The sequence below is a fragment of the Scleropages formosus genome, chromosome 14, assembly GCF_900964775.1.
Source record: "Scleropages formosus chromosome 14, fSclFor1.1, whole genome shotgun sequence".
NCBI classification, from domain to species: Eukaryota; Metazoa; Chordata; class Actinopteri; order Osteoglossiformes; family Osteoglossidae; genus Scleropages; species Scleropages formosus.
In genome coordinates, this window is record NC_041819.1 from 26,648,395 (window position 1) to 26,661,762 (window position 13,368).

The 13,368-nt window shown below is 51.3% G+C and overlaps 1 protein-coding gene across 1 annotated transcript; it reads right to left on the reverse strand.

The window, feature by feature from the left end:
• Positions 1 to 11,969: 11,969 nt before the first annotated feature.
• Positions 11,970 to 13,368, reverse strand: gja3 (gap junction protein, alpha 3). The gene has a single exon (XM_018739801.1). The coding sequence runs from the start codon at positions 13,366 to 13,368 to the stop codon at positions 11,983 to 11,985; it is 1,386 nt and encodes a 461-aa protein (XP_018595317.1). The 3' UTR covers positions 11,970 to 11,982.

Genomic DNA, 13,368 nt, shown 5'->3' on the forward strand with positions numbered 1-13,368 from the left:
TTACGCTGCCCCCTCTTAGGTCTTGGATTTTTCAAGGTACATTTTCTGTTTCGTTTACTTTTCTTTGCATTTTCCCATTTGTTCTCTCAAATGTCTGTGGCAGAGTGAACGCAACCCGTTTCCCCTCCGAGCCCATAGGGGGCGGTAAAGAGACGAAGCAGAGCAGTGTGGTACAGTACCGCCTTAATCCAACTCGCTTCCCCAGTGCTTATAGCTCCTGGCTACTGTCCCTGAGCGTCGGTGATGAACAGGTGTTTATGGAGACTTTTTTTTTTTTTTTTCATTAATTTTACATTTAATGTCGTTTAGAGCAACATTAAAGTGAGGGATATAATTTTCTGCAGAGGCTGAGCAGTGACTAAACAGCGGGATGTGTGTTTACTTTTGTATATATACATTTATTTGCTCTGAGTTGCCGGTAAATGTGACGTGTTAGTGCAGGAGCTGGTGTGCTGCGGTACTGCAGTTATTCACCTGCTCAAACACCTTGCTGTTTACTGTGAGCGTTGTGACACTGAAAGGTACAACAGCGGAATCCTGCCCATCATAGGACCGCCAGCAAGTTGTACTGCGGTCGCCTGCATCCCGCTGTCCTGCTCCCTGTCCTCTGCGGTGTAATGGACACGGCTGCAGGACGGAGGTGACTTGGGAGCTGTGGACGTTGAGAAGAGGCTTTGCTTGGGGCCCTGGGGTCGAGTCGCACCGGTATCGGCCGTGTTGAGGGACACTGTCGGCGCTTCCTCTGGAGTTGGAAGGGGGCAAGGGGGGGGCAAGCCGCCGCAGGGTCGCGGCTGGGTGAGTCATGCTTTCCGTGTCGTCGTGGGGTGGGGCGGGGGGGTCTGCTTCCCCTGCGCTTTCCAGCGTGTCATCGAGCGGAGAAACATCCATTGGGGCGGGGGGTCCGACAGGCCACACGGGGGCGTTCTTTCCACACACAAACGGCAACGCAGCCACGTTCACGTGTTAACTGTCACCCCACACTGTCCCCCCACATGGTATGAGTAAACGGCACGCTGACCTCCGACCTATAAATTCACCTTCACCTGAGCGTATGGTTCAAACGGGAGGCTGTGCACGTGTCACCGCACCAAAGGCTCCTTCTGAGATTCGTTACCCTATTAATAATATTTTGATGTCCTTGTGCTCAGGGACACGGTCAATTAGTGTAAACGGCGCAGCTTATGGGCCGCAACTCCTTTTTGAGAAATGCCAGCATTAGAAATGTGTTTGTGATGTGATGGAATTCACGCTACGTTATTAGTGTTACGCACTCAGAAACAAGCTGTTACCACGGTGATTTCGGACACGTGGGATGGTCACATGACCACATTGGCAGCGGAACCTTCTGCACAGTGTAAATGTGGAGGCGCAGCAGTCAGTCGTCTCCTTGAAGCTGAAGGAGTTGGGTTTGAACTAACCGAGGTACTTACGCTGAATCGCTACCGTCAGATTTACCCTGCTGTGCCAATGGGTAAAGTGGCATAAGTCGCTCCAGAGGCTAGTGTCACGTAAATAGAGGTTGTTATTAATAATAATTAATAAGCAGGGTTGAAGATGAGTATGGAAAGAGTGGAGTGATGAGGGGAGGAGGGTGGTCTGCAGATGGGAGGTCAATCCTGGTCAACAGAAGGGGGCGCCATCATCGCCGCACTTTGACAGGCAACTCTGTTTTCAAACGAGAGGGGGGTGGAGAGGTGGGGGGCAGGTGCGTCAAAACAGCTTTGCTTTTCTGTACTGAGAAGTAGCGCTGACCCCACACACGCGCGCACACACACTTGCATCTATATCTGTGCACAAAGGACGCGCCCCTTGGGTCACCATGGAAACCAGGTGATCCTGAGCGACTCGCGAGTAGTGCGCCGAAACGATGGCTACCGTTATTAGCGTTTCCCCTTGCTTTGTGTCCCTTTGCGCCGGCGCGGGTTCGAGCTGGCCGGACTCCAGGCAGCGTGCGCCATTCACCGCGCGGACGGCCGAAAAAACACTTTTCACCCCCGCAGTCCTTTTTGTTTGGGTTCGATCCCAGCCCTTTGAGGCGGCACAAAAGAAACGCTGCGCTCAGCAGGGTCACGCGGACGGCCCGGCCACGCGGGCCCCGGGGACGAGCGCGCCACAGCGATTAGGAGCTCTAATGAGCGCCGAAGCCCCGTCGAATCACATGATACCGGCTAAATGTGTCCGTTTGATTGTACAACAAGAGCGAGCGAGACGGGGCGTGCGAGCGCACACAGCTGTGGGGCGGGGTTGGGCGTGGGGGTGGGGGTGGGGCGCAATGGAATGGATGACAACTGCATTTTTAGGGCTTTGTGCGCATAACCCGCGCATTGTGAGGCCCGCGGGGAAACGGGCTCCATAAAGGAACAAAAGAACCGAAGGGGCAACTTCTCTTCAAAGATTCAAAAGTTCAGGAAGCGGTTAAGGCATCGGCGTTTTCCTTGTCCGCGCGCTGCTTTTCCACCCTCCTATCCAGCAGGCGGTTTGCGTTTCTGGATGTGTCCTCAACAGTGTCCTCTGCACCTGAGGTCGCTTTCCACGTCATCCCTCCCCGCTGAACCCGCGTCGCCGGGGGGTCCCGCCCCTTGGCCCGGTCCCTGGGGCGGGCGAGCGAGCGAGCGAGGGAGAACTCGCGTCGTTCCGCTCCTGTTTCCGATGGGAAACCTTGTGGTTTGTCCAGCGCTGACCCTGTCAGTGTCCCCGTCCACCGGGCGACGAACCGCTGCCTGCAATTCCAGGTGCGGCCTAAAGGTGTCACTGTGGAGCGACACCTCACGCGCACCCGCAGGCCCCTGTGACCCTGGTGGTCCTCGGCGACCATCATCATCGCCGGGAAAGATGAGGAATAAAAACGTGTCTCGTTTTCTTTTGTTTTATTTTTCCTCCAGTGCGGCTCACAGACCATCATACCGTCCACATGGTGAACCGCGAGTGACCGGAAGCTGGAGCGACCACACACTCCACCTCATCGCCATGTCTTTTTTTTACATTTATTTACTCCCCACAATTATAAGAACCGGTTGGCTGTTTGACCAAATCAAACCCAAAATTAAACATTAAAAATATTTTAAAAGTCATAATTTGATTTTTTTTCTTGATTTTTCTGCTGCGTCACTCAACTGACAACAAAAAGAGTTGAAATAGTTGAACCCATGCCTCGTTCATAAATAACTTTTATTTCAACGTTTCAAGTGATCTGAAGCACAGAGTTCAAAATGCGCAACCAAACAATTTTTTATTAAAATGTGCTGAAAGTTCTGTATTAAATCGAAACATTTTTTCTTGTACAACAAGACCGCTGCGGTCATTCACTCGGTGATCAGGGTCACGGCGGTCGGGCGCCGATCCTGGGCTCGGGCCACCAGGCTGGGAGAGGGACGTCCGGGACGGGACGATGGAGGCCGAGCAACTTTAACAATCATGTATATGGGATGCTGGAATGAACGGTCAATCACATTATGACTGGACCCCCATCAGTGCGGTCATGTGCGGACATTCTGTGTTCCCCGATCGAGTCCCTTGGTCCAGAGCATGCGCACGCAGGGGACCAGTCTGTCCTGCCCTGTCCCGTCCTGTGATGGCACGGCGCCAACCGGCCCTTCGGGGGGGGAGTTGGCAAAGGCATTCCGACCGCAGGGCGCAGCGTGAACATGTTCGCTGATTATGGGGTATAAATAGCCCCCCCGGCCTTTTTTTTAGCCCCCTCCTTGGTGTCCCCTTTGGCCATTGACAGACACCCGAGTCCACAGCTCACTCGGCATTCGACCGATAACGCGGTCAACAGCCCCGTCCCCCACCGCTCAGCCCCGACATCGTGGTCCTGCCCCCCCCAGATCCACTACTCCCCACCATGTTTGTTCATGGCCCATGAGGGTGACAGGTGGCACCGTGGTTAGAGCTCTTCTCTAACATTTAAAGGACCTGGGTTTGAATCCTGCCTCCTCCTGTAGTACCCTTGGCCACCATACTGACCTTGAACTGGTACAGTAAAATTTACCCTGCTGTGTAAGTAGCTCACATTGTAGAAAAAGCATCAACAATGTGAATATATAGATAAAAAAGTAGCTTTTGCTCTTCGGTCAAATCCTTTTACCACGTTTCCTTCTCTTGCTTCTTGCTTCCTCTCATCTGCCCTTCTGCTCAGGGGGATCAGGGGTTCTGCTCAGTGCCCATGTAGCGCTTACCTGTCACCTGTAACCTGTGACCTGTAACATGTCACTCACAAGTTGTAGCCCCAAACCCATCACCTGTAACCAATAACCTGTAACCCGTCACCTCCCTCCCATCTCCTGTCGGTCTCTCCATGGGAAGACGTGAGCACCCTTGTCAGTGAGAGATGTGTCAACATGCAGAGGGTGTGAGGGGTACGGGGGTTGGGGGTGGGGGTGGGGGTGGGGCATTTCTCACAGTCACACGCAGCTCCCAGCCCTCAGTCGAACCCGGAGCCCAAGCCTGCTCCTAAAATCCAGGTGTTTAGGAGGCCAGGGTACACAGCAGTAGGTGTGATTGGGGGGCACTTTGGACAGAAAAATCAGGAGGTCGTGTCACTATCAGAAGCCTGTGTGTGTGTGTGTGTGTGTGTGTGTGTGTGTGTGTGTGTGTGTGTGTGTGTGTGTGTGTGTGTGTGTGTGAGCGCGCGCGCGCACACCACAGGACACCTACTTGCATGGGTCCCTGTCATCCTGTCAGGCATGTAGGGGGAAGTCTCTCGATCACAAACACATGTCACACATGTCCCACCATTCATGGGTCTTGACTTGCAACCGAAAGGTTGTGGGTTCCAGTCGTGGGAAGCAAACAAACAAACCTCCTGCAGTGAAAAACAGCTGAAGTTGACAGTAGGCAGAGATGAACGTGACGATGCGAAGGGAAAGGCGGATCGTCTCGCACTCTCGTCCCTCAGCTTAGTCCAGCGAGAAGCTGTTTGGTGGGGACCGTGGGACCGATTTGCACAGGACCATGGAGAACCGCATCAGAACAAAGTGTGTTCTGTGCCCAGCCTGAGCATGTGACAGTGAGAGCCCAGTGAGCAAAGTGGGGCTGCGCCTCAGGGTCCCTCCTCAATGCTCTCCTTCATGGCGCCCCAGCCACACGCTTGCTTGTTAGTCCCAAGCTCGGGTCCTGGGACACGACTGCACGTTCACGGTTTCCTGGGACTGGAGCGTGTTCTCACAGGAACGCTAGAGCGGGAATGACATGGGAGGCGAACGGGGGAAGGGAGTCTGGGCTGGGGGACGTGATTCGGGTCCAGTGGTCCGTGGTGGACCAGGTGTCTGGAGACACGACACCCGCATCACTGGTCGGGACTCGGGAACAAGGACATGTGGCGGTGAGGGATCAATCAGAGCTGCAGTGAAGCATCTCGTCTCCAGGCCCTGAGACGTGTCCTCCACAGAGCGCTGAGAAATTCGAATGCGCTGAAGAGAAATACAGTATTAAAAATGCGGTATCTCTCAGGTAAGACATACTTGGAGCACACAGTTACACGTTAGAAAGTGTGGTCCACGGGTGTGAAAGCTGGACACTGGAGAAGCCAGATCAAGAGACACATGGACACATGGGAACTGTGCGGCTGGAGGAGACTCCTCAGGACACTGTGGGCATACAGGACACAAACAGGTGGATGCTGGATCAAACGAGACCAGAACCAGCAGAGACGATGAGACTTAAGGTTGTCGTGTTTTGGAGACGCCGTGAGAAGATGAGATCCTCGGAAGGGAAGGTTTGGTTCTTCTAATGGCTGGAGAAGCTGCAGGGGACAAGAAGAGAAGGACTAGTAGCGACCAGAAGGATGGACTCACCCTTCCCTCAACCCTACCAAGAAGAACATTGAGATAGTGCTCAGGTTATGTGGTCAGCAGGAGTCAACATGGTCTCCATGGCAACAAACAACAACAACAACTGGGAATGAAAGGGTATGAGATCCATTCTCAGCCTGGTTAGAATTTAGATCCTTGGTGCGACAGGACTGGTGGTCACTGGACCCCCCTGAGCTCTTCCTGGGAGGGGTTCACACATGAGGGTGGGGCTGGTGTGCAGCAGACCAGAACCAATGGGAGGCCGGAACACAGAGGGAGAACGTTCCGGAGGGAAAGGGGGCAACGGCCATGCAGGCAGGAGGTAAGTCGGGGAGAAGCCCAAGGTCCGAACAAGATGAAGCTACTAGAAACCCCATCATGTGATCAGCGAGGTCTCCCTGGAAAAGTCCAGACCTCAGAGCTGCGGTACAAGCTGCAGTGTAACTGTGGTATTTTCCAGGAGTTAAACATGTCCAGGATTTTTTTTGTTGTAATTTTTTAATTGTTCAGATTTTTCTTTACATTCATCCATATACTGATGAAGGACCGCAGTTTGCTGTAGGACCACTCTTGAGTTCGCTCTGGGATGTGTCATGAGGTGTAGCTGACCAGTTCTACCCACCTTCTCTGTCATTTCCGGGTTTTACCAAGTTCTTGGCTGAAAATTAACCCAAAAATGTGAAAAGTGAAACATCAGCACTGCAATTTACATGACGAACTGACAAGCTACAGACTGACTGTTCACTGAATGAAACATGTTCTCTCCATTCCATCAGAACCTCTTTCCTCCACAGAAGATCTGTAGGTGTTCCTCAGGGAGCAGTGCTGGGACCCCCTCCATTCTTTCTCTGCTGCTGTTCCTCAGTATTGCTCTAAAGTCACCCCATCGCTGTTCCTACCAGCACAATCTAGATGGTTCCCAGATCTTCCTGTCCTTGTCCTCCTTTAAACCCTTCATTTCAGAGCCAGTCTGCAACTGAATAAGTGACCATGACCTTGAAGTTAATCTGATGTCAAACAGACCATTCTGCATACATCTCTTTCTTCTCCCTCCACAGACCTTACTTTGAAAGTTAGAGGTTGCTCTTCAAAACATCTCATCCTCTGACCTTCACCTACTGTAAAAAACCCCAGTGTCACCCTGGTTGACCCTCTCCTTCACCCATCATGTCTCTCCACTGACCTAGTTCTGTTACTTCTTCATTTCAAGTTTTCCAAAGTCCATCTCTTCCTCATAGACATGGCCTGTCATCACCTCACTCATTTTCTTGTTCCTTTAAGATTGGACTGCTGCACCTTCTTAATGTTTGTTGTCATCCTCATGTCATCTAGCAGGACTTTGGTCCTCAAAACCTCCACCTTCTCTACGGCGTCCTTCACAAATGCTCCATTGTACCACTAGGTGTGCGGCGTCTCGGTGGTTCCTCCCAAGCTGTGAAGCAAACCTGTCAACATCAGGTCTGCTCCTGACCTCAGACACCTCCTGAAGACCCATCTTTTCATGCGACACCTTGAGACGGTTAACGCTCAGCTCTGCCCCCTCTGTAGTGTTGCACCACATTGCACTCGTACTATTGCAGAGTTTTACCACATGGCACTTGTACTATTGTGGTGTTGTACCACATTATACAATTATACTATTGAAGTGTCTTACCGCATTGTACTTGTACAACTGTAGTGTTTTACCACATTGTACATGTACTGCTGAAGTGTTTTACCACGTTTCACTTGTACCATTATCCTCTACTTTCTTGCCACTCAAAGTCATCTTGCAGAAAACGGTCGGCCGAATAAGGAGCAATTCTGCTGATATGGTACAAAAAAGTTTATTTAGTAACAGTTTTGTAAACATTTGAGGTAAATGAACATTTACATCAACTCGTTCTTACACAGTTTTGTACACAAGGCACTTGTCGTCGAGACAGCGTGGAAACAGGCTGCCGTTCCCGGCGCATCTAGATGATTCCTACTCCCTGACTGGCCAGAGACGTCTCGCTCGGCGCGAGAAATTCTACGACAAAACATCCTTCTCCTGGTCTGGGGAGGGGTCTTCACAAGCCACCTCCTTGCGGGGGTACTTCCTCACACCTATGTGACTGCATTTGCATCTGGGGGCTGTTTTGGGAAGTTGAGACCGGGGGGTGGGGGCTTAGGCTTAGCTTAGGAGGGCTGGGTGAAAGAACCATGGTAAATGCTGGGCTCTCGCCAGCGAATGAGATGTGGGAGGGGCAGGTGGTGGGGGGGTGGCTGGCAAGGTGGGGTTTGGCTGGACTGATGTGGCTAGAGCTGTGGAAGCAGGGTGGAGAGCGTGGCTAGAGTTGGGAAGGCGGAGTCAGTTTGCAGTTTGGGGAGGTGTGGGTGTGGCTACACTTGGGGGTGGGGGTGGTCAGGGGTGTGGCTCGATGTGGGGTGGGCGGGGTCGGGGGCGTGGCTATACTTGGGCATCTTACTTACCAACAAGTAATGTCAACATTAGCGTGGCGCTGTAAGGACACGGTAACATTGCTGTAATGTCACAAAACTGTTAGAGGAACGTTATTAATGCGTTGAGGAAGCGCCCGGGGGGTTTCCCTCCCTTGGCCATGTTCTCCATCATAAATATTCAAACTTTCTGCAGTCGTTTCAGACAAAATTAAGAGTCCTAAACTCAACAAATAAGCAACTTAAGTTATCACTATATCCTACAAGTTATGTTTTAAAATCACATTCAATATTTTTCAAATATTGTCTCTAATCCAAAGAGCCGCTGTGTTTACTATTAAGACATTGTCCTTTAAGGATTCATAATCATCGGCAGAACCTGTTGTCCATTTCTTCCTCTCTCTCCTACCAATATGAGCTTCATAGAACAGCGTTTAGCCTAAATGTGCAAATCTTCATCTACATGCTAAAATGTAAACTTTAAGAACCAAAATGACAAGATACCACACTTTTTTTGGTGTTTTTTTTGATACATTAAAATAGGTGAAAATAAAATGATACGTACATCTGAGAAAGGAAATGTTCATTGTTTTGGAAATAGTAAAAGTAGCCCTGTCACGAAAACGATATCTGCACAGTGTCTCCTCCGAGTGAAGGTCTCGCACAGAGTTCTTCAGCTTATACTGACCAGTGCAGTACTCCTATTCTTACCATGTTACTCTTTCTAGTATCAAATGTGTGTTATGAGCCCATTCATGAGAAATGAAATTATGATGATACTTTAAAAAAAAAAAAAAAAAAAACATCTACGTCATCAAAGGCTTTCTTATTTGACCGCTTTGAGGTGTTTGGAACCTTTGTACGCTAGAGTAGAAAATAGAGGCAAAGTGCATTCTGGGAGTTACCAAGAGCTTCCCTGTCATCGCATTTTTGGATCACTTGTTCGGGCCTCTCAGAAGAATCAGATATGCTACAGAAAAGTAGAAAGTATATAAATAGAAGTACATAAGATGGAGGACTGTGCATCGGTTTGCCGGTAACAGCAGTAGCCAGGTGTGTTCTGGGAAGGCGATCCAGTGAAAAACTAAAGACAATAAACGAGGGCGGAAGTGGGGTCTCGCGGTGGGGTGATGGACACGGGTTCGTACGGCCTCCCTTCACATTTCGCTTTCATTCTGTAGTCAGGTTCACATTTTCACATTAGCTTTCCTACCGAGTGGAATTTTTTTTTTTCCACCCAGTACCTTCCAATTTATATACAGTCTATATATATATATATATTAACTGGAAAGTATTGGCTGAATATATATACCTTTTTAAATAATGAAACCAATGAAAATTTAAGGCATCACACATAGCATTAAAATGTGTGTAGGCTACTCGTCTATCCACAAGTCATTCTTGACACCAAAAAATCATGGATTAAAAAAGGGATCGCGGTGTTTGCAATGGCACTAGGAAACACAGTTGGGTGGATTTAAAAAACTGTCGATACTCCCAGTCAAATCAGAGATTTAGACTGAATCAAGTGTCGTGCTCCTTCTTTGATGGAACACAGACAAGTAAAATATGAACATGTTGTCTGGAATTGTCGGGGTAGATAGAACACTTTGGAAATCCTCATTTAATATGTAAATGTGTGTGTCCACTACTTCAACTAACAGATGACTACTATTATCGATTTTTCTTTCGGGCGTTCGAAAGTAGGCGCACTTTCGGATGGCGGCGGCAGCGCGGCCGGCGGTGTCTCTCGTAGGGCCGCGGTTGCCCGCGCTCCACGTTCACAGTAGCTACGCGTCACGCGCTCCGTTAGCCGGCCGCGCTTTGGTCATTTTTTCCATCTGAGTATTTTCTTTTAAATCGAAACCGTCCCTCACCGGTGTTTCGTCTCTTCTTCCATGGGTTAGTCACGTTTTTTTCTTTGTCTTCCGATAGGAGTCCGAGCTGCAGCAGAGCCTCGGCACGTCGCCTTTCTTTAGGAGTTCAAACACACGAAAGAAGACCCGAATTCTCTGGACATAAAAGCAATAAACAGCATGACAACATCAGAGCACATTCAGCTCTTGCTTTAACCCACGGTGTGTCCCCACCAGGGTTTTTTTTAACCCACAATCCCTTTGGGCTTTTCTCCACTTCCAGTGCGAAGTCAAAGTGCACAAACAAAACTGTGCCGCAGCTTCCTGCTGTACACAGGGTTATTGGGATTTGACTCTGTGTGTATGTGTACCTGTGTGTGAACGCCCTCGGGAACTGCTCTGCTCTTACTTTGACAAAACAACAGACTCGTTCAATGGCAAAGGCGACACTAGTAGCACGAATGGCCTCTCAGTGGAGCCGATACCATTTCCCCGTGATGGTTACTCGGATTGGCTGCTGGTTTTATCCCGGACTGTGCGATTGGTCGAAAACTCATCGCAGCCTGTGTGATTGGTTGAAAACTCATTGCAGTACGCGTGATTAGTCAAAAACTCATCGCAGGCTGTGCAATTGGTGGAAAACTTATTGTAGGCTGTGCGATTGGCAAAAAACTCATCGCAGGCTGTGGGATTGGTTGAAAACTCATCGCAGGCCATGCAATTGGCCGAACATTCTAGGAGAACCCAAATGATTGGCTCTGCAGAGGTAAAACCGAGATATGTGGTGCTCTTAGACGCGGGCTTTTCAGTGAGCTGTAGTTTCGTGTCGACAGATTTCGGGAGGATCCTCGTTCAGCTAATCAATGTGGCCTTAATAGAGGGCAATGGAATTATGATATGATGTCAGTGCTGACAGATGGTCAAACACATATCAAAGGCGATCTTTTGTTGGCTGGAAGGAAAGTCGGAAGTGTCTGACAGGCAAAAGATATATTTCTAGCTTTTCTTACAAAATGTTTGAGGGAGAAAAAACAATTGCCGCCCATAAAGTATTAAGTACCAACCAGCCCAACACCATGTAAGGTTGCTGTGTGCAGTTCCTCAGTTCGTACAGAAGGCCTGCGGTCCTTTGGTCTTCGCTGCTACCGGGTTTACTATGAAGGGGACACGAGTGTATCAAACACCATGCTAGCATTAGCATGCGCATTAGCACACAAACGACGCAAGACAAGACCCTTCACTTGGGTGGTGGAGACCCCCAACATGTGTGCTAAAGAAGATGATGGTCTGACAGTGACAGACACTCCCATGTCATCTCCCACACACTCGAGCAACGGTAGTCATGGTCCATCGGTGAGAAGCACCTCCGAGGCAGCAGTCAGAATCACAGTGCTCTTACCCTCCTGCCTCCTCGTCCTTTGGACCTTTTCACGAGACAGAACGAAGACGTGTCTCCTGAGACCACCAGGTCTTCTGGGTGTATCAATGTAACGAAACCACGAGAAGCGGTTTGACCAGGAATACCGGTCCACACAACCCAACAGCTCTTCGTAAACCTTTCGCGAATAAAATCAGTAGAGTGGGACGAGTCATAAGTGCCTTTCTTGGACATTTCTAGCCACAGGATGTACACGTTTGTTTCAAAAGGTCTCACTACGTGTGTTCAACTGGTGGAGCTTCTGTCTCGCTTCGAAGTTGACGTGTGTGAGCCTCACAAAACCTGTCGCCACGAGGTGCTACAACTCACTGAGTGCTCCGCAACGCCCTGCTGCTCGTACATTTTTATACCATGGAAACCGTAGCCTAGAGCGCCCTGCTTCACGCTGCTTCTCTTTACGTTCTTTTGGGGGGGGGGTTTTTGCTATTTGTGATTTTCTTACATAAAAGTGGGAGGGCGGGGCCTGCGGGTGGGACTAGACGGCCAGGTCATCGGGCCTGGCCCTCACGCTGCCAGCCTTGCTGGCTCTGCTCAGGCGCCGCGTGTCCGCCAGAACAGCGGGCGGCGGCTCGTGCATCTCCACGGTGGTGGTGAGTTGGCCCTCTTCCGGCCCGCTGGAGCTACCGGACATCGGCGGATCGGCACTTTTGGAGCGCTCCGCTCCTGACTCGTCGTGGATGCTGCGGCCGGTCGGAGAGGAAGCAGAGGGCGAGGAGCAGGCCGAGGAGGAGGAGGAAAGGGACGCGGCATTCCTCTCCTTAGTCTGCTGCTCGGTGGCCATGTTGGCCCAGTTCTGCTCCGAGGCCAGCTTGTGGTTGTGGTTGCTGGTGGCCCCCACGGCCCACTGGGGCCCCCCACCGCCGCTGCCCAGGTAGAGAGTGGTGGCAGTCTCCCGCACCTCCTCCCGGAGGGGCTCTATCTTGAACTCGGCCGTGGGCGCATACGTGGACCGCGTGGCCACGTCCGTGTAGTTCGGCGGGTAGCTCAGGCTCCAAGGAAGAGTGGTGGCTCTCGCAGGGGCCGTGGGCTCGGCGTCAGGCTCCGCCTCCGCCTCCACCTCTGTGTGTGACGGTGACTTGCGGTCAGGCCGGAACTCGTCAGCCATTCCCTGCTTGAGCTTCTTCCATCCCAGGTGGTAGATCTCCAGGAGGTTGAGCAGTAGAGAGGCGCAGGCCACCACCAGCATGAAGATGATGAAGATAGTCTTCTCCGTGGGCCTGGAGATGAAGCAGTCCACGGTGTTGGGGCAGGGCCACCGGGAGCATTTGTACAGCGGCCTCAGCCTGAAGCCATACAGGAAGTACTGACCCAGAATGAAGCCGATCTCGAACACGGTCTTGAAGATGATGTTGAAGACGTAGGTGCGCAGCAGCGCGCCCCGGATGCGGATTTTCCCATGCTCGTCTCGGATCGGCGGCTTCTCCTTCTTGCCCCCGCCGCCCTTGCCGCCCGCGTCGCCTCCTTCCCCTCCTCCCATTTTGTAGAGGAGCTCCTTCTCCTCCTGGAGCCGGGCTGCCTTGCGCAGCTCTTCCTCCTTCTCCTTGCGCTTCTCCTCCATGCGGACGATGTGCAGCACATGGCCCAGGTAGATGAGCGTGGGCGTGGAGACAAAGATGATCTGCAGCACCCAGAAGCGGATATGGGAGATGGGGAAGGCCTCGTCGTAGCAAACGTTCTCGCAACCGGGTTGCTGCGTGTTGCAGGTGAAGTCGGACTGCTCGTCACCCCACACCTCCTCGGCGGCGGCCCCCAGCACCAGTATACGGAAGATGAAGAGGACCGTGAGCCAGACCTTTCCAATCACAGTCGAGTGTTCCTGCGCGTTCTCAAGGAGCCTCCCGAGGAAGCTCCAGTCACCCAT

Excerpts from the sequence above, each read along its gene's own strand:
- gja3 (XM_018739801.1), bottom strand. The coding sequence starts at position 13,368 with ATGGGTGACTGGAGCTTCCTCGGGAGGCTCCTTGAGAACGCGCAGGAA.